Below are 20,506 nucleotides of genomic sequence, written 5' to 3'. Positions count from 1 at the left end.
CTGAAGGGGGCTTTCTGTCCCTTATTCAGGTCAGTGGAGAAAGCCTCAGCCATTTTCAGTTCCCAGTGCTCTGACCCAGACAAGGGTGGAGACAGCACAGGCAGAGAGTTATTCAAATGTAAATGACCTCTCCCTAGGGGGTGTATCTTCCCTAAGAGGAAGAAGGTGGTGCTAAGCTCTACTACCCACCTTCCATTCAGAACCAGACCCCAGAGCCTGGGGGAAACCAGCCACTGGCCACACCTCTTTACAGGCTGACAGGCACCATCTGCTGGGTGGAAAAGCACAGTGACTTGAGGCCTCACAGAGTGCACTAATCTTCTAAAGCACACTCTCAGGGAGACCTGATACTATTGCCTCCTTCAAGACCTGAGCTTGTCCTGGTCTGGGAAAACCTGATTGGGGTAACCAAGGAAACCAGATGCCCAGACAACAGAAAACTACAACCTACATTAAGAAAAATGAAGTTATGGCCCAAAGGAACAAACTTACACTTCAAGTGAGATACAGGAATTTAAACAACTAATGCTAAATCAATTCAAAAAGTTTAGGGAAGATATAGCAAAAGAGATGAAGCATATAATGAAAACACTGGGCGTACATAAGGTAGAAACTGAAAGGCACAACACAAGAGATGAAAGACACAATGGAAACATACAACAGCAGATCTCAAGAGGCAGAAGAAAACACTCAGGAACTGGAGAACAAAGCACCTGAAAGCCTACATACAAAAGAACAGAAAGAGAAAAGAATGGAAAAATATGAGCAACATCTCCGGGAACTTAAGGACAAAATGAAATGCAGGAATGTGTGTGTCATTGGTGTCCCAGAAGGAGAAAAGAAGGGAAAATGGTCAAAGCAATAATAGAGGAAATAATTAATGAAAATTTCCCATCTCTTATGAAAGACATAAAATTACAGATCCAAGAAGCACAGCTTACCCCGAACAGAATAGATCTGAATAGGCCTACACCAAAACACTTAATAATCAGATTATCAAATGTCAAAGATAGAGAATCCTGAAAGCAGCAAGAGAAAAGCGATCCATCACATACAGAGGAAGCTTGACAAGACTACGTGTGGATTTCTCAGCAGAAACCATGGAGGCAAGAAGGAAGTTGAGTGATATATTTAAGATGCTGAAAGAAAAAAACCACCAACAAAGAATCCTATATCCGGCAAAACTGTCCTTCAAATATGAGAGAGAGCTTAAAATATTCTCTGACAAACAGACAATGACAGTTTGTGAACAAGATACCTGCTCTACAGGAAACACTAAAGGAAGCACTGCAGACAGAAAGGAAAAGACAGGAGTGAGAGGTTTGGAAAACAGTTTTGGGAAACAGTAGCACAGCAATAAAAGTACACTGAACAAAGATGACTGTGAGCATGGTTGAAAGAGGAAGATTAAGACCATGTTGGGCACTGGAACAAAAGATGAAAGATAAAGACTGGGACTGTATAACTCAGTGAAACCTAGGGTGCTCAACGATTGTTATAAAAGGTACAAATATGTTTTCACATGAGGGAGAACAAATGAATGTCAACATTGCAAGGTGTTAAAAATAGGGTGGGATGGGAGGGAAAATATAATCAATGCAAACTAGAGACTATAATTAACAGAAACATTGTATTATGCCTCCTTTAATATAACAAAGGCAATATACCAAAGCTAAATGCATATGGTGGTGGGGGGGGGGTGTGGGGGGGAAGACATGGGGAAGGGTATGGGACTCCTGGCATTGGTGATGTTGTCTGACTCTTTATTTTGCTTTAGTTTAATGGTGTCTTTCCTTTTGTTGCTTTCTATCTGTCATGTTTTTTTTCTCTCTCTCTCTTTCTTTTTTCTTTTTCTTTTTTCTCTCTACCTTCTTTGACTCTTCCTCCTTCTTTGTGGAAGAAATGGAGATGTCCTTTTATAGATAGTGGCGATGGTGCTGAATACATAAATATGTGACTATACCGGGAACCAGCGACTGTTTACTTAAGATGGAATGTATGCTGTGTGAACAAAAACTGTCTAAAAAAATGGGTTGACGATGAAACCTTGAGGACACTGTATTGAGTGAAATAAGACAGACACATAAGGACAAATATTGCAGGGTCTCACTGATAGGAACTAATTATAATTTGTAAACTCATAGACATGAAATATAAGTTACCAGGATATAGAATGAGGCTAAAGAATGGGGAGCGGTTGCTTATTATGAGCAGAATGTTCAACTAGGGTGAACTTAAACATTTGGAAATGGACAGAGGTGATGGTAGCACATTGTAAGAATTAACTAACAGTGCTGAATGGTGTGTGAAGGTGGTGGAAAGGGTAAGCTCAGAGTCACATTTCACCAGAAGGAAAGTTGGAGGTTAAAAGATGGGAATGTATAAAACAGTGAACATTGTGGTGGACAATGTCCGTGATTAACTGTACAAATATTAGAAATCTCTTTCATGAGCTAGAACAAATGTATGACACTATAACTAGAAGTTAATAATAGAGGGGCATATAGGAAAAAATATATACCTATTGCAAACCATATACTACAGTTAGTAGTATTTTAACATTCTTTCCTCAAGAGTAACAAATGTACTATACCAATACTATGAAGCAGTAATGGAGGGGGGATAGTTAGGGGTATGGGAGGATTTGAGTTTCCTTTTTTTGTCTTTATTTCTTTTCTGGAGTAATGAAAATGTTCTAAAAATTTTTTAAAAAAAATTAATTGTGGTGATGGATGCACAGCTATATGATGGTACCGTGGGCAATTGATAGTACACTTTGGATCTTTGGATAATTGTATGGTATGTGAACAATCTCAATTTAAAACAATAAATAAGTAAATTTAGAAAAATACCTGTAATTTTTAAGGAATGCTAAACATTTGTCTAAAAATCCATAGAGGCTCCATATGATATTCTCTTCTCCCAGAAGGGCTTCCCATTTCCTCTGCTAGTCAGACAGTGCTGGGTGCTGATCACCTACCTGAAATCACAGACTGGGCTTGCTCACGGCGATCAAGGGTCACCCTTGTACCTGAGACAAGGGCCCCCCCCAAAGCTTTCAATTTATAGCCCCACAGGTCTTTGTCTCCTCAGCACCCAAAGACTGCGGAAATTTCTGCTCTGCCTTTCAGAGGTTTTTGGCTCAGCTCTTTATTCTTTTGTCCCCCGCAGATCCGGAATTTAGTAAATGTCTTCAGGGGAACACAGCTGTGTGTCTGAGGCATTTGTTTTATTTCCACACATACACATGCACACACTCATATTTTGAAACTACTTTTGCAATACTTGGAAAATGTGCAAAAGAGTAAGAGTAGGGAAATGAGTACTAATCATTTTAACATGAATTCATCTCTCTTTTGACTAGCTATATGAACTTGACAAGCTAATTGACCTACCTGAAATAATAATGATACCTACAGGAGGTGATGACTGATTTATGAACTGGCAGATGCTAGAGTATACTGGTTAAGACCTCAGGCTTTGAGGCTAAGCAGCCAGAAGTGAAGTCCTAGTTGTTCCACTTACCAGCCACGTGCCCTCTATGAGAGTCATGTGACTTTGAGTGCCATCTGTAAGAAAATGGTGACACCTCCCTGTAATGCAGTGAGGTAATGCACAGACAGCTCTGAGCACAGTGTCTGGCACACAGTAACTGCCCCATAAACATGAGCTACTAATACGAGCAACACTGTCATAATTAACACACTGCCAGGTGCTTGCCCTGCACCTACTATATTACAGATATTGTACTAGCCTCTGGGAATACAAAGGTATATCAAAATTGTTCTGGTTTGCTAAAGCTGCTGGAATACAAAATTCCAGAAATGGATTGGCTTTTATAAAGGGGATTTATTAGGTTACAAATTTACAGATCTATGGCCATGAAAGTGTCCAAACTAAGGCATCAACAGGAGGATTCCTTCACTGAGGAAAGGCCAATGGTGTCTGGAACACCTCTGTCAGCTGGGAAGGCACGCGGCTGGCGTCTGCTGGTCCTGTGCTCCCAGGGTGCGTTGCTTTCAGCTTCTGATTCCAGTGGCCTTCTCTTTAAACATCTGTGGGCTCTCACTTAGCTTCTCTGGGGCAAACTCTGGGCTTCATCTCTTAGCTCAGCATCTCCAAACGTCTAGTTTCAATAGCTATCTCCAAATGTCTCTGGGCATTTTCCTCTAAGTGTCTCTCAGCTTCTTTCTCTCTGTGAGCTCTCTTAAAGGACTCCAGTAAACGAATTAAGACCCACCTTGAATGGATGGGGTCACATTTCCATTGAAACAATGTAATCAAAAGGTCTCACCCACAGTTAGGTGGGCCACATCTCCATGGAAACAACCTAATCAAAAGATTCCACCCACAGTAAGTCTGTACTCACAAGATTGGATTAAAATAACATGACTTTCTGGGGGTACATAATAGATTCAAACCAGCACAAGCGTGATCCATTTATTTGAGGTTTTTACAGGTTAATGGGGGAAGATGGGAGTATTCTGAAAATTTCAGGAGTGTCTGATAACATGCTGTGCTGAAGCAAATGCAGGCACTGCAGGAAGCCAGGTGCCTGGCTGCTCAGAATGGTGGAGACTGGGCAGGCTAGTGAGTGCAACATACCCTTACCTAACACAAAAACCGCATATTGTATTCTTTTGTGACAGGCACAGTCATTGCAATTTGTGATTAGAGAGCCAGCCCCAAAAGATTGAAACTGTATTGTCCATGTTTCCTGGCTTCCTAATCCTCAGGGTAGGTTTGAAATTCACAGTGCTTTTGTGGCCTCTTTCCATTTCCCTTGGAGGGATTATTTCACATCAAAAACCACCTCGACATTTAATTCTCTGTGACCGGCAGTTTCAACTGGAAGCAATGCCGTCTAAGTAAAGAGGTGTTTACGTCAAAGATTTCAGACAGCTGAGAGACAGAGAGGCTACATGACTCCTCCTTGTGCTCCAGCCAGCTCCATCAATCAAATCAAACAAACAAACAAAACCCTGCATGGTATTGCCACTTTTTGTTCCTTCTTCCTTCAGATCAGGAAAACAGAGGAGGCCGGACACAAAGAAAAAAGCTGGGAGCAAATTCAGATATTTTATGATAGTATGCTAAGTTGGTGTAAAGAAAAACCAAGGATGCCCATGGTCAACCAAATGGCAGACTAAATACCTGAGAGCCTTCCACTACTGTACAAATAAATCCTGGTTACATTTTTTTTAAAATGAATGCTTTAAATCACCAGTGGGTTTGCAAGCAAGTGAAGAAAATCTCCAAGGGGGGAAAAAAACAGCTGTAGGCTGAAGAAAATACTGAGCAGTGAGCAAACACAAAAGCCAGGGTTGCATTAGGGCAAAATGCATACGAAAGTGCTGGGATCAAAACAGTAAACCTGGAGACCATCAAAATGTGGGCAAGGTGAACCTGAGACTTCTTCCTGGACCCCCAGAAGTGCTAACGTGGTCTGAGAACAGTAGTGCCCACTTGGCTCCCAACATAAGTAAACACAAATCCTCTCTAGAGACAAGAATCTTCAGTTTAGGCTCTCAGAGGTTTCACTAAGTTCACTCAAATAGGAGCTCAAAATGTTTAAAAAATCATTAAACACATACACCCCCACACACATACACATACACACCCTCCATGAGAAAAAGGCAATGGAAATTTAAACACAACAAATTTAGGCCCCAAAGAACTTTAGATGTTGGAACTATTATATTTTTAAAATTTATTTTATCAAACATTTATATAGTACTTATACCATGTCATCTTCTTATAAGCATTTTAAAATTATTAACTCACTTTATCCTCATGATAGCTCTGTGACATGGGTACTATTATTATCCCTATTTACAGATGAAAAAACTGTGGCATAAAGAGGCTCAAGATTATAAAAGTTCTAAGTAGTGAAAATGGAACTCAAACCTAAGCATCTGGCTCCAGAACACTTGTTTTTAACCATTTAAAAATATGACATATGTAGTGGAATAAAATACAAAGTAAAAAAATCAGGAAGAAGAGATTATAAAGAGGACTATGCAGATTTGAAAAAGAATGAAGCATAACTTTTAGAAGTAAAAATAGTCACTGAATTAACTACACAGATAGATTCAAAGATCTATTAAGAAAGAGTTGAAGAGAAAATTAATAAACTCAAATATAGAGCTGAAAAAATTACCAAGAACATAGCAGAGGAAGACCAGGAGATAAACAAAATATGAAAAAGAAGAGGTTTGAGGAAAAAACTCTATTGTATGCCTGATCAGAGTTCTAAAGAGAGACCAAACATGAGGAAGAAGAGGTAATGTTTGGAAAGATAATGGTCAAAAAAATCCAGAAGAGATGAAAGGCACAAATCCATAGATTCAGGAAGGACAATGAAAACCAAGTTTGCTAAATAGAAAGAAATTCATACCTAACTGCACAGTAGTGACTCTGCAGTACATCAAAGACAAGGAGCAAATACAAAAAACAGCCAGAAAGAGAAAACCAAAACATTTAGAAATGAATGACAATTAGACTTAGACTGCAAAAGGGCAACAATGGAAACTACTCAACAGTGAAACGATATATTCAAAGAGCTGAAATAAAGTAACTGTCAACCTGAAAACTGCATTTCAAGAATGAGTGTGACATGAAGGCATTCTTACAGAATTTTAAAAAACAGAGTTTGTCACTATAACACCTTCACTAAAAACACTTCTGAGAAATACACTTCAAGAGAAAAGAAAATGACCCCAGAAGAGACTCTGAAATGCACGGAGGAATGGTCAGTAAAGAAACTGAATAACATTCAGATAAACCCTAACAAACACTCTCTGTATTTAATATACATAAAAGTCTAATTTGTGAGTTAAAAGAAATAACTAAAGTAAATGATAATGACAGAATATAAGTTAGGAGGGATCATATTTATATAAAGAGTAGCTAATACTTACATAGTGTTTATTATTGCTAGGTACTATTCTAGGATATTAAGAGATAGACAAATATGATATATAGATTTACATAGATAAGGATCTATATAGTATATAAATTGGTTTAATTATTTTCACAATGCTATGAGGTAGGTATTATCTCCATTTTACAGATGGAGAAACTGAAGGATAGCAGAATCCTATTATCAGGAAGTGTGATTAAGATATTACCTTTCAATTTTGCTAAGTTTGCTTTGTAAAATTTCAAGAGTGGAAACTTGGAGTGTATTAGTTAAAATCAGTAGAGTAGAAATGCTGAATAACGGGGAGGTGGTCAACAAATTAAAGACAAGAAAGCTGAAAAGAGCAGCAGAGAAAAAGTAGAAGTAAGTCAAAATATACAAGCTACCTGTGCTAGTTTGGATGTATTATGTTCCCCAAAACTCCATGTTCTTTAATGCTGTCTTGCGGGGTCAGCCGTATTAGTGTTGATTCGGTTGGAATCATGGGCTTAAGTTGTTTCCATGGAGGTGTGGTCCCTCCCATTCAGTATAGGTCTTAATTAAATCACTGGAGCCTGTAAGTGCTCAGACAGAAGGAGCCCAGTGCTGTAGCCAAGAACACACAGGAGCTGAGAGAAGAGCTGGAACACAACCCAGGATCAGGAGACACCAGCCACATGCCTTCCCAGCTAACAAAGGTTTTCCAGACACCATTGGCCTTCCTTTGCTGAAGGTATACTTGTGTTGATGCCTTAATTTGGACATTTTCATGGCCTTCAAAGTTTAAATTTGTAACCAAATAAAAGCCCTTTATAAAAGCCAATCCATTTCTGGTATTTTGCATTACAGCAGCATTAGCAAACCGGAGCACTCCCACGATAAATATTGATAGATCAGTCAAAAGACTGAGATTGTCAGATTGGATTAAAAATTACAAATATGTTGTTTAGAAGAGACACACCCAAAACCTAATAAGAATAAAGTAAAGGAAGAAAACACCCATATAAGGCAAAAACTGAAAGAAAACTGAGGTAGCTATATTAAAGACCAAATGGACTTAAAGAGCAGGGGCATTTTTAGGGATAAAGTGAGCCATTACCTTATATAAAATATGCAATTCACCAGGATGAAATAATAATTTTCAATTTTATACATTTAACAGAGGAGCCTCAAAAATATAAGCAAAAAATAAAGTAAAATTATTGCAACTAGACAAAACTATCGACCTAGGGGAGCATTAACTCACCTCTCTCAACTAGTGAAAAATCAAGACAAAAAAGCAAAAATATAAAAGGCTTTAATAATAACCTTAATGTAATAAACACACAGAGAACTGAGAACACAAAAAAATGGAGAATATTCATTCTTCTCAAGCATACATGGCACTTTAATAAAACTGACCTTATAATTGCCCATAAATATAAAACATTTCAAAGAACGAGTATCATACCGGTCACATTTTCTGAAAACAACATAATTAGGTTAGAAATCAATATGATAAAAAGATAATTAAAAAAAAAACATGTTTGGAAACTAAAAATATAGTGTTTCTAAATAACTCTTGAGTGAAGAATAAAGCATGATGAAATATTAAAAATATTTAGACCTGAATGATAATGAAAACTTGTGGGATGCAGTGAAAGCAAGAAAATGTATAGCCATAAATGGTCACATTAGAAATTAAGGAGAGAACACCAAAATGATTTTTTTAAAAAAGTGGAAGAAAAGTAAATTTAAAATAAAAGCAAACATTCATCAAATAGAAAATAGAGAAGAACAAAAAGTCCAAAGTTAGCTCTATGAAAATAAATAAATAAATAAATTTCCAGCAAGATCAGTGAAGAAAGAACAGTAAAATATAACTTAATATTTAGAGTTAAAATTATAAGTGAATACCATGAAAACCTTTATAAAAATTTTTAAATTTAAAATCTTTGGGGAAAAAAACTTATCAAAAGGACTCAAGAAGAAATAGAATAAAGAGTCCTATAATGATTTAAAAATAGAATCAGTGATTTAAAACCATCCCATCAAGAAAATACCAGGCCCAGGTGTTTTTACAGATCTATTAAACCAAACTTTCAAGGAATGGATTATGCCCAGTATTTACAAATTCTTCAAGACAATAGAAAAAAAGGGCATTTTCTTAAGCTCATTAACCATGGGGTTAACATAACCATATAACACCCCGTAAGACCTAAACAATGAGGAACAATTTAAGACCAAATATCACTCATGATCACAAATCCCAATGTTCTCAACAAAATATTTACAGATCAAATCCGACAACATATAAATGGTAAAATATTTTGACCAAATTGTTTTTCACAGGTAAGCAAATGTGTTTTAACACCAGAAAATCCATAAATGTAATTCATGATATTAAAAGTTAAAGATGAAAACCCTACGATCATCTCAATAGATTCAGAAAAGTTACTTGATAGAACTCAACTACCACATGTAATAAAAAACAGAAAAATCAATAAAGCAAACATGAACAGTAGGGAAATTACTAAATCTAATAATAGGTATCTACCAAAACCCCTCAGCAATCCATTTTAATAGAGATATATTAGAAACATTCCCTTTAAAATTACTTTCTCATTATTTTCTCATGGAGGTCCTCTCTTTCTATCCTAATCAAAATTGCATGCGCAAAATCACGTACATGTTGGGTTCCCCATCCTCCTTCCCTGCTTTATTTTCCTTCATCGTCAATTTCACTTTCTAACATACTAAATCACTTACTTATTTTGTTGTCTGTTCTCTCAACCTCAATTAAATATAAGTTCCATGAGGAGAGGGATTAATTTTTGTGTGTCCTATTTACTGGTGTATAACCAGTACATAAGACAGTGCCTAATATGCAGAAGGTGCTTAATTAATTTTTGTGGAATAGAGTAACAAATTCTGAAAGAAACAAGGAATTCCACTGTTTCTGCTTCCACTTAACACTGTAATATGGATCAATGAAACAAATAAAGAAAAGAAATAGGAATTTTAAGGATTGAAAAGAATCCTATTATTATTTTCAGAGGTTTAATTGTCTATAAAGAAACATAGAAAAAAGAAACTAGAAAAATTATTAGAATTATTAAAAGAGTTCAGCAAGATGACTGAACATAAGGTCAATATACAAAAATTAATTACAGTTAATACACAGGCAGAGAAAAATAAGGTAGCTCAAAATAAAAGGAACAAATGATGTACAAGCTGTTTATGGAGAAAATCTTAAAACTTTATTGAAAAACAGTTAAGACAAAAATAGAGAACTGTACCATGTGCATGGATAAGAAAATATTGTAAACATGTCAATTCTCACATAATTGTATAGATTAACACAATTCCAATCAAAATGCCAATATCATTTTAAAGAAACACAACAAACTGATAATAAAATTTAAATGGCAGAATAAAGTTCAAAATAACAAGATACTTTATTAGAAGAAATAGTGGGAGAAAGTGCCTTATCAAAATATTAGAACTTACTATAAAGCTTTAGTAAGCAAAACACTATGATAATGACATATTTATAAACAGAAAAGAATAGAGAGCCAGAAACAAACCCATGCACACATAAAAATTTGATTTATGAGGGAGATGTCTTGTATACCAAAGGGAAAGAAACTATTAACTAAACGGTCTCAAGACAACTGGATACTGACGTAGAAAAAACTGAACTTGGACCCCATACCTCACCACCTTTCCTAAAAAGAAATCCTTTCTGAATGGACTAATGACTTAAATGTAAGAACTAAAACTTAAAACATAGAAAAATATTAAAGAACATATAGAAAAATAATTTCATCACCATAGGGTATGGAAGCATTTTGTATATAGACCCAACCAGTCTAACCATTAAAGACTAAAATGAAATATATTAAAACTAAGACCCTTTGCTTTTAAAAGACATCATAAAGAAAACAGCACGAGAAACCCTCAACTGGGAGGGTATATTTTGAGTACATATAGCTAACAAAAAGATTAATTTTCAAAATATATAAAGAAATTCTATGAGACAATGAGAAAAAACCGACAACATAAAAATGGAGAAACAAACAATAAGTATTTTAAAGTAAAGGTAACACAAATGGCAAGTATATAGGGAAACATCAACCTTATTAGTAATTAGGAAATGCAAATGAGGACTGCAATGGAAGATTCCATTTTACATCTTTTACACTGAAAATTAAATTGAATGCCAATACCTAGTGTTGGAGAAAATGTGGAGCAGCAAGAACACAAAAACACTACTGGGGAAAGAGCACACAGAGAAAGGCTTCTAGAAAACAGTTTGGCTTATCCTATTACACTCAAAATGGCATACCTTCCAATTCAGCCACTCTCCTCTTATGTATATAGCTTTTGCATGTGCTCCAAGAGACATGTACAAAAATGCAATAGCAGCATTATGCTTAAGAGCAAAAATAAAATAAAATAATTAAAACATTTTTAAAAGGAAGCGATCCAATCTCATCAAGGAAGAATGAAATAAAAAATTACGGCGCATTCACAAGGTTAAATAGCAATAGAAATGAATGAACTACAACTACAGGCAAAAAGCATGAATTAACCTTTGAAGCATAATGCTGAATGGAAAAAAAAACAAGTTTTAAAAGCTACAAACAGTGCAGAATCACTTTTATAAAATTCAGAACAAGAAAGATATTAATTTTTTCTATATGTGATAATTATGTGTAAAGACTGTTTTTGAAATGTGAGGGAGTAGCAAACCCCGTTAGGCAGAGTGGCTGCACTGCTGGGAGGAAGTGGGGGGAGCCAGAAAGAGCACACAGGCCATTTCAAGGTATTAGGGATTTTGTAGCTCTTCAGCTAGATAGTAGATTCATGAGTGTTGGTTTTACTTTAATGCTTAGCACCTTACGTAAATATTACATCCATTCTTTTGTACCCATAAAATGTTGCATAATGAGAAAGAAAAGTATGTATTTGAATGTGTTCAATATGCTTATGTACAGGAAAATGTACACCCATCCCTTGTGAAAGGGACGTGTGTGAAATGTCACTTCATCTCTTAAATTTTGTTTTAATGTTTGCCCTTGTAATTTCTTATAAAAACACAATTTTTCCTTTCTTCAAAAGAGTAACTACACCAACATTTTCTAATAATTCATATGCCACTTCAGTTTACAAAATGCTTCCATATACATGATGTTACTTTGAGAAGAACGAGCTGAGTTCTTCTTTAAGGATGTGGTTGCCAACTGGGTTGGTGGAAGGAAGAGTGTCCCCTTGCCTTTGGTCCTATATCTCTATACCTGGGTGCTCCAGCCTCCAACCTTTTGGTATGCATCATACTTCTATTTTCCCCAGATCAGTCACCAAACTTTGAGGATATAAATTGTTCTAGTTTGCTAATGCTGCGGAATGCAAAACACCAGAGATGGATAGGCTTTTATAAAATGGGGGTTTATTTTGCTACACAGTTACAGTCTTAAGGCCATAAAGTGTCCAAGGTAACACATCAGTAATCAGGTACCTTCACTGGAGGATGGCAAATAGCATCCGGAAAACCTCTGTTAGCTGGGAAGGCACGTGGCTGGCGTCTGCTCCAAAGCTCTGGTTTCAAAATGGCTTTCTCCCAGGACGTTCCTCTCTAGCAAGCTTGCTTCTCTTCAAAACGTCACTCACAGCTGCACTCCCTTTTAGTCTCTTTGAGTCAGTACGTTTATATGGCTCCACTGATCAAGGCCCACCCTGAATGGGTGGGACCACGCCTCCATGGGAGTATCCCACCGAGAGTCACCACCCACAGCTGGGTGGGGCACATCTCCATGCAAACAACCTAATTCAAACGTTCCAACTTAATCCCCACTATTCTGTCTGCCCCACAAGACTGCATCAAAGAATATGGATTTTTCTGGGGGGCATAATACATTCAAACCAGCACATAAATCAACTGCAGCTTTGCTTGATGGGTCGTTGTTCTCAGTCAAAATTGCTGACATCTTAATCTACAACCAGCACTTCTCAATCACTTGCAAGTAATCTCCCTTCCTGATTTATGGTCAGAAAAAACAATCTGCAGACCTCAAGAAAGTGAACATTGAAAGCATAAACCTAACATGAAATCTAGATCTTAATGAACTTTACTAATGACTGTTAATCAATATAGAACACTGGTTGACTTCAATAAATAGAGATGAGAATCTCAAATGTTTGAAGATCTGCCAAAATGGCAGTGCTCCAGCAGATACAATATTCTCCCATTATACCTGTCTGGACATGTTTATTTTGTGTGCTTGGCCTTTTATTTTCTGGAAGTTGCCTTTCCACATGGATGCCTCCACATGTGGCCACTGGAGCAGATCTGTTCTGCAGCCTGACCCTGCCCAGCTGACCGGCCTAAAGGAAAGCATCTGACAGAAACCAGGCCAATCACAGTCCCTTGACCTTGTGACCACAGTTTATTGGCCTATACTAGACACCTGACCCAAAACACTGTTCGCTGGGATTCTGGATTTGAGACCAAGAGGTAGCTGCAGCCATAAATTGTAAACCTTGGGTCCTGATGGCAGTCCCCCTTCCCATCATGTGGCTGGAGAAGCAGAGGCCAGTCTGCAGAGAGAGGAGAGCAGAAGAACAGAAAAGTACAGAGAAGAGACCTTCAGAGAGGGTCCCAACTGTGCTCAGATCCCAGGAGGAGCCTGAGCCTCACCTCTGTCCCTGCCGTTCGGTTCCTGGACATGCCCAGTATCCTTCAAGGTGCACTTCTGTAATCATCAGCCAAAAAGTCCTATGCAAAAACTGTAACTAAGAGTTCAGTGATCCCCAAATGTGGAACCTGCTAAGTCAAAGTGAGGCAGGGAGCATGAGCCCACGCTGGGAAGCTGGAGGTCCTACGGTGTTGGAAGTCAACTTCTAGGAATAGGCGCATTGTTTTTCACCCATAGCGAGTCTGATATTTCCCCTGAAGAAAACTGACAAGTCAAGTACCAGCTGCAGAAGGCTTCTGAAAACTCTTTTTCCATTCCAATCCAAGGCTCCGCCAACCATTTAAGTGCACTGCCACTGCACTATGGAATGTCAACATCCCTCACATGTCAACAAGGCCTTGGGCAAGTATCTCCAGGTTTATTTGACTTGAAAGAGACATTGTACCTGCATCTAAGGCAGAGGCTCTCAAAAGGGTGGTTTTGCACCCCAGGGGACACTGGGAAATTTCTGGAAATATTTTTTATTGTTATTACTGAGGAGTGGGATGCTACAACTGGTGGGGTAGAGGGCATCTAGTGGGTAGAGGCCAAGGATGGTACAAAACATCCTAAAATGAACAGGACAGAGCCCGCCGCCGCTGCCGCCGCCGCCGAGCGCCTGCTGCGGGCGCGGCGACGCCATGGAGCGTTTTGATAAGGCGGCGTTGAACGCACTGCAGCCGCCCGAGTTCAGAACTGAAAGTTCATTAGCATCTACCCTGAAGACGCTCCTGTTCTTCACTGCTTTAATGATCACTGTTCCTATTGGGTTATATTTCACGACTAAATCTTACGTATTTGAAGGCGCCTTGGGGATGTCTAATAGGGACAGCTATTTTTATGCTGCTATTGTTGCAGTGGTTGCCGTCCACGTGGTGCTGGCCCTCTTTGTGTACGTGGCCTGGAATGAAGGCTCACGGCAGTGGCGGGAAGGCAAACAGGATTAAAGTGAATATTACCTTTTGATAACATTAAATTGCTTTTTGAAATGGTAAATGCTTCTGGGGGCACTGATAATTTGAATAAAAAATTGAAAGAACATGTTAAAATCAGTCTTATGGAGTCATGTTTGGTGCAAATGTTGAGCCTTCTAATGCAATGGTTTGTATAATCAATTTTAACTATAACAATCTCCTTTGCAAACAAGAACATGGAAAAGTTAAATTAGTTACCAACAAGTCTGTGAAATTAGTTACACAAAATTCTGGGAAGAATTTGATTATTTTTACAACAAAAACTGTTTTATAGCATTTTGTCTTAGAGTTGGTTTTGAGTGACACTCCTCTAGAGATATTGAAATCTACACAGTGAAGGAAGTCTAAGCTTCGTTTTGTGCTGGAACACTTTGCTTAACTATCATGATCACCAGATTTTTGGTTTTTATTTCCCATGGAAAGTTGCTTAAATTGTAGACACTGGGATTAATCTGAACGCCACCAACGAGTTTCACATGAAATGTGATTCCCTAATCAGTAGGAGTCTTTCATTACATTATTTAATGGGAAAGCTAAACTAAATTATCTACATTCATTTAAGAGGACTCGGTTTCCTTAAGGATACAGAGAGCAAAGCCAGGTGCTCACCACTCAGGCAGTCAGCCTGCTCCCCAAAGGCCCTACGCAGGCAAGCTTTGTGCTTTTCAGAGCAACTTGTTAATGATATGCTTTGCTCTGTCATTCATCAGTGACATTAGGCTGTAATTACAAGGTCTGCGTAAACTCTATTTAAAAATCTTAATTTTTCCTGTTTTTTTTTGTTGTAATATATGTGATAGGAATTTGCATTTAAATGTGAATTCATTTTTGCATAGTTAGGGAGTGTAAACAATCCTCAAAATAGATTATTTTCATCATTTGGGATTTCTGATGTAGTAGTCTTATTAATCAGAACTAAATTTTATCCCAGATAAGGTCCTTTCCAGGTGAAATAAAAAGCAAAAACCTGTGATTTTATTTTAGAATCCTTAGTATTTTTTCCAGCCATTTGTTCATATTGTGTGCAATCTAAAAACAACCCCCCAAAATGTTTGTTTTCTTTCCTATTACAAAACCATAATATATGTTCACTGTAAAAAAAATGGAAAAATACATATTAAAATATGAAGAAAGTTAAAGTTTCCCATAATTTTGCAGCCTAGAGGTAGAGAACCTCTATTTCATTTTATGTCCCATGCGCAGTTTTGAAGGCCGTTTAATTAACACTAACACTTTGGTTTAAGTTCAAATTCTGCCAACATTACCTATAGTTACTTGCAATTTTCAGAAATGCTAGTTCATTGTACACTAGCACTTCGGTTTAAGTTCAAATTCTGCCAGCTTTACCTGACAGCTATTTGCAATTTTCAGACAAGTGATTACTTTGACATTTTCTTAAGAAGCACTCTCTACCTTAATCTTGTAACTAGACATCTCATTATTCAAACTTCCTGTTATTAATAATCTTAGTACAGTGGCCCTTGCCTAAGTGTTTTCCATTACCCATTTATTTGTTCATCCTTATCATTTTTAAGATTGCAGAACTGGACTAACAGAAGGGAAAAATGATTAGGCATAAAAGCCAAGTAGGCATTTGTGTTTGTTTAATTGTTGAGAAAAATAAAAGATGAGTATGATTATTGTAGGAACATTTTTTATTCTTGCTTATTGTTAAATGTTATCTACAGTTTAAATGTCTCCTTAAAGCAGTTATTCTAAAAGTAAAGTGTTTTTTAAAAAGGCTGCAATTTTAATATAATGATGTTTGAATCTGGGTATTGTGTGGTAGATTTCTAAACGGTCCTCTGTTTAGATGCCTTGTCGTACTTAAAATTGTTGTCCATCTAATTTTTTTTTTTGTATAACACCAAGGTTTTTCTTATACATTTGGCATGTTATATTCTATTTGTAAAATACTGATGTCCAGTGTTGTAATATTTTGTTTGGTTTCAGACATTTGCTGAGTAGAAAATGCTGTAGGTATTTTTCTGCAAGTATTTAAACCAGGGATACATGCAAAAGCAGTTGTTATTTCCTCTTGGTAAAAAGTACCAAGTGTTTTAAAGTTAGAATCATATACTAGGGTAGATATTTAGAGTTATTACAAAATAGGCTTATTTTCAAACCAGTTAGTTTGCTGCTAGTCTTAATTATATTAAATAACGTGGTATTTGACAAATAGATTTATTTTTCAAGGTGTTTCACTGGTTTCCTCTTGCATGATGTACATATTTCATGATGTATAGAAAGGAAAGCTACAGTTTGAGCCCTTATCAGTGTTTTAAGTAAGGAATATATTCACTTTTATTTTCCAGCCGATTGTAAGGGATAACCTTAGTTAGGAAATGTAACCTGAAGTTTCAGTACATGCTACTGATTTAACACCATTTACTGTAACACACCACTTTCCTCACTTCCCATTTTGCCTGTCCAAAATGTAATCCTTCTTCCCCATTGTGCTGAAAAACAAAATGTCTACTGTGGAATGCATCTGATGTCATTAGCTCTTCAAATGGATGTCATTTTGTATGTAATAGTAGAATCCGGTTTTGAATGGTTTCTGATGAAATCTCAACCTCCCATTAATACCCGTTGTCAGGCCTCATGGGACTCTAACAGAAATACATAGTAATAATTGAAATAGAATGTTTTCATCATAAAAATCTCATCAGCCTTGCCGAAAGAAACAACTGATTGACTTCTTTCCCATTTATTTTCCAATTTCATATAAATTTTACATATACAGCTAGGTTACCCAAGGGGACCAGTAAAAACAGCTAAACAAACAAGGCATACCCAAAGAAAGATTAAAGCTGAAGGTACATGAAACAAAGGATTTAAATTATATTTTAAATTTATCTGCTGTGTATTTCCTGCCTACAGACAAGTTCATGTCTGTTGTTTTATTTATGCTCAAGTGCAGTTGTACACTGTTACCAGGCCTGTTTTGTAAATGTTTTAGCTATAGCAGAGAGTTATTTGCTGGTCTTAGGTCAGCAGCAGACGTCTCTGCTGTCGAGTCCTCTGTGTATTCCACAAAGTAGTACGACTGTATTCAGACTTGACTCTTCAATTCAAGATAAATTTACAAGAGCTGGGCTGAAGCAGCACATTAATAACTTGTCAAGATTTCTTTTTCCTTTTTGCAGGGGCAAAGGATCACCTTAAGAAATAAATTATTTTCAGAGACTTTGGGAATCTAATGCTAAATATTACATGTAATCTATGACTAGCTTATCTTTTATATAGTCATTAAAATGGTCCAGAATTCCTCTACTTAACATCACTTCTGGCCAACCTTTCCTTGCTGTTTTGATGCTGCGTGTACTTAATATCTGCGTTCCTTTTGAGATGTTCTATAAGTCATATTTGTCAGTTATACGGACTAGTCTTCCTTTTTCCCGAGTTCAGTGAAATCTCACTGAACAGTAATAATAGCAATAGCTAACAACATCTGCACAGCACCTTACAATTTGCAAAGAACGTTCACACATTCTCCTTTGAGTTTTGCCTAGTGAACCTGTTACGAGATGTTCTCTTGACATCAATGCTAAAAGTGTTAGAAACTAAATCACTAGAGTTGTTGACTATGCTGTAGTACTGAATAGCGCCCTGACTAGGAGAAGGATTTAGATGCGCCACGTTTGAAGCCATGTGTAATTATCAAAATGGGGGGCTTGAGTTCTTTAGCCACTTGAATCAGATTTACCTTTGTAAACAATGCTTTTCTAAACATTATCTGAATGGATTTTGTATTTGTTATGCTCTAGCCTGTAATTTGTATAAAATTGCCATCTGTTGTCATTAAAAAAGCGTTCATAATGCTAAAAAAAAAAAAAAAAATAAAATAAAATAAAATGAACAGGACAGACTCTCACAGCAAGGAAGTATCTAGCCCAAAATGTCAATAGTGCTGAGGTTAAGAAATCTCAATCTAACCAATTCAAATAACAGATGGTAATTCTCCATTTGATTTGCTCAAAATTATTTTGAGGAAGGGATAAAAATCATTGGCAATGAAACCAACACAGAGTTTTGGGGAGCTTGTGATGTTTTAAACACCAGGATGGATATTAGATAATACAAGCTTCTTCAGCATTCTCCCATTTACATGCCTAAGCTTAATGAACGATAAATAGAACAAGAAGGATTCAGCAACAGATACCTGACCCACGTTAAACGTGGTGGCTAAGAACAGCTTTACATGCACAGGTTGTGGCCCAGTTGCCTGACGCATGAGCAAACAGCTGTTCAATTAATATAATTTGTTTTTCCAAAATATTTGTAGGTAGTTTATTTCTTGAATGTTGCAGACAGCTTCCACACAAGGTTAACACTGTTCTTCTGCTTACCAAAACTTTTCTTTCTAGCCAGTGCAGACTTCAACGCAAGCCTTGTTTGCAGAGAAAAGCCACATTTTTTTCATTCACTCACAAAATACCTGTCAATACCGGGTAAGATGCAGTGTGCCAGGTCCTTGGGATACAGTAACTGCAAAGCAAAACTGGCCCCTGGCCACAGGGAACTTATAGTCTCCAGGGGAAGACAGAGATTACATAATTAATTATACAATTAGTTACTAAACTGCAATTGTGGTGAGCATTCAAAGGAGATATAAGGTGTGTTTGTAAGGGGGTGAGACCTCTAGAGCTGTTTGGGATGGTGTTCCTGGAGAGGTGGTGTTTGAGCTAAGAGGTGAAGAACAAATGGGAAGTAACTAGGCGGCGATTGGACAAGTATTTCATCTTAAGCTTGAAAGAAGCAACAATATAAGATATTTAATAGGCAAATAATAAGAATTCCAAAAACATAAGCAAGAGAAAATGGAGGTGAGATTGATGATGATGATGATGATGATGATAAAATAATAGAATTTGCCATAACTGACAAATAGGAGTTTCCATATCCTAACATCCCATCAGGTGCCAGGTAAAACAAGGCTCAATGTTGTCAGGTTTTTAGCACAAGGGATATAGAAATAATCCTAAAAACTCTATTGAAAAAAAAAAAAAGCAAAGCTTTGGAAGTATGACCATCCTCAGACCTCTAGAGGGTAACATGAAAGGTAAAACAGCAATGGAAAAATTCTTCAAAATGCTGAGGGTTTCTTTTTAGAAATTGATTGGGTTGATTATTATTCTAAATGTTCTAAAATTGATTGAGTTGATTATTGCACAACTTTGTGAATAAACTAAAAATCACTGCATGGTAAACTTTAAATGCATGGTATTTTAATTATATCCCAATAAAGCTGTTAAAAATTCCAAGAGAAAATTATTTTCAAACTACCAGTCAATGGCAAGGTCAACAAAAATGCATTCTCAGACATTAAAGGAATCAAAATGTTTTCTTCTAAGCCCCATTTCCAGAATATATGCACCACCAAAATATATTTTAAAAAACAGAGAGAAAGATGTGGGAATCTAAGAAACACAGAATATAATTCAGGAACAGAGGAGAAGAGAATTCAAGGGTAATAGTAAAGGGACAACAGTTATATTATAGGCCTAGAGAACAAAAAAAAAAGAAAAGAAATATCAGTTTTCAGCAAAAGCAAAATGGCTCCAGGAGGGATATCTCCAGGAAGGAAATGAAAGAGACAACTGCTTGTATACCTGGTATACAGGGGCGATTTTTCAGATCTATCAGAAGGCTTTGGAATAAATTGATGAGAGGCACATAAGAAAACAAGCAACCCATAAAAAAGAAGTGACTATGACCTTCAAAAAAGGCAAAAAGTCACACAGAAAAGGAAATAGAATTTCCTTGCGTACTACACCATGTGACTCAGCTCTATAGATAATTGCTAAACAAAGCAAATGCTTTAAAAAATAGTTATTAACTCCAGGGAAAGCAAATAATTTACATTAATGGGAATGTACTTATAGTACACTGTGTCTCAGGTATAAATAATA

General features: G+C 36.8%; 2 protein-coding genes across 2 annotated transcripts in view; one reads left to right on the top strand and one right to left on the bottom strand.

Moving 5' to 3' along the window:
* Positions 1–20,506, bottom strand: part of CPXM2 (carboxypeptidase X, M14 family member 2) — a 141,951-nt gene that overhangs the window by 52,021 nt on the left and 69,424 nt on the right. The gene's annotated exons all lie outside the window — the stretch shown is intronic.
* On the top strand, positions 14,213–14,666 carry LOC119510244 (vacuolar ATPase assembly integral membrane protein VMA21). Its single transcript, XM_037804454.1, has one exon. The coding sequence runs from the start codon at positions 14,259–14,261 to the stop codon at positions 14,562–14,564; it is 306 nt and encodes a 101-aa protein (XP_037660382.1). The 5' UTR covers positions 14,213–14,258; the 3' UTR covers positions 14,565–14,666.

This window comes from Choloepus didactylus, chromosome 15 (genome assembly GCF_015220235.1).
Source record: "Choloepus didactylus isolate mChoDid1 chromosome 15, mChoDid1.pri, whole genome shotgun sequence".
In the NCBI taxonomy this organism is placed as follows: Eukaryota; Metazoa; Chordata; class Mammalia; order Pilosa; family Megalonychidae; genus Choloepus; species Choloepus didactylus.
Note: the sequence above shows the minus strand (reverse complement) of the source record. Positions and strands in the feature narration are given on the sequence as shown.

Bases quoted from the DNA above. Each gene is read 5' to 3' on its own strand.
- LOC119510244 (XM_037804454.1), top strand. From the start codon at position 14,259: ATGGAGCGTTTTGATAAGGCGGCGTTGAACGCACTGCAGCCGCCCGAG.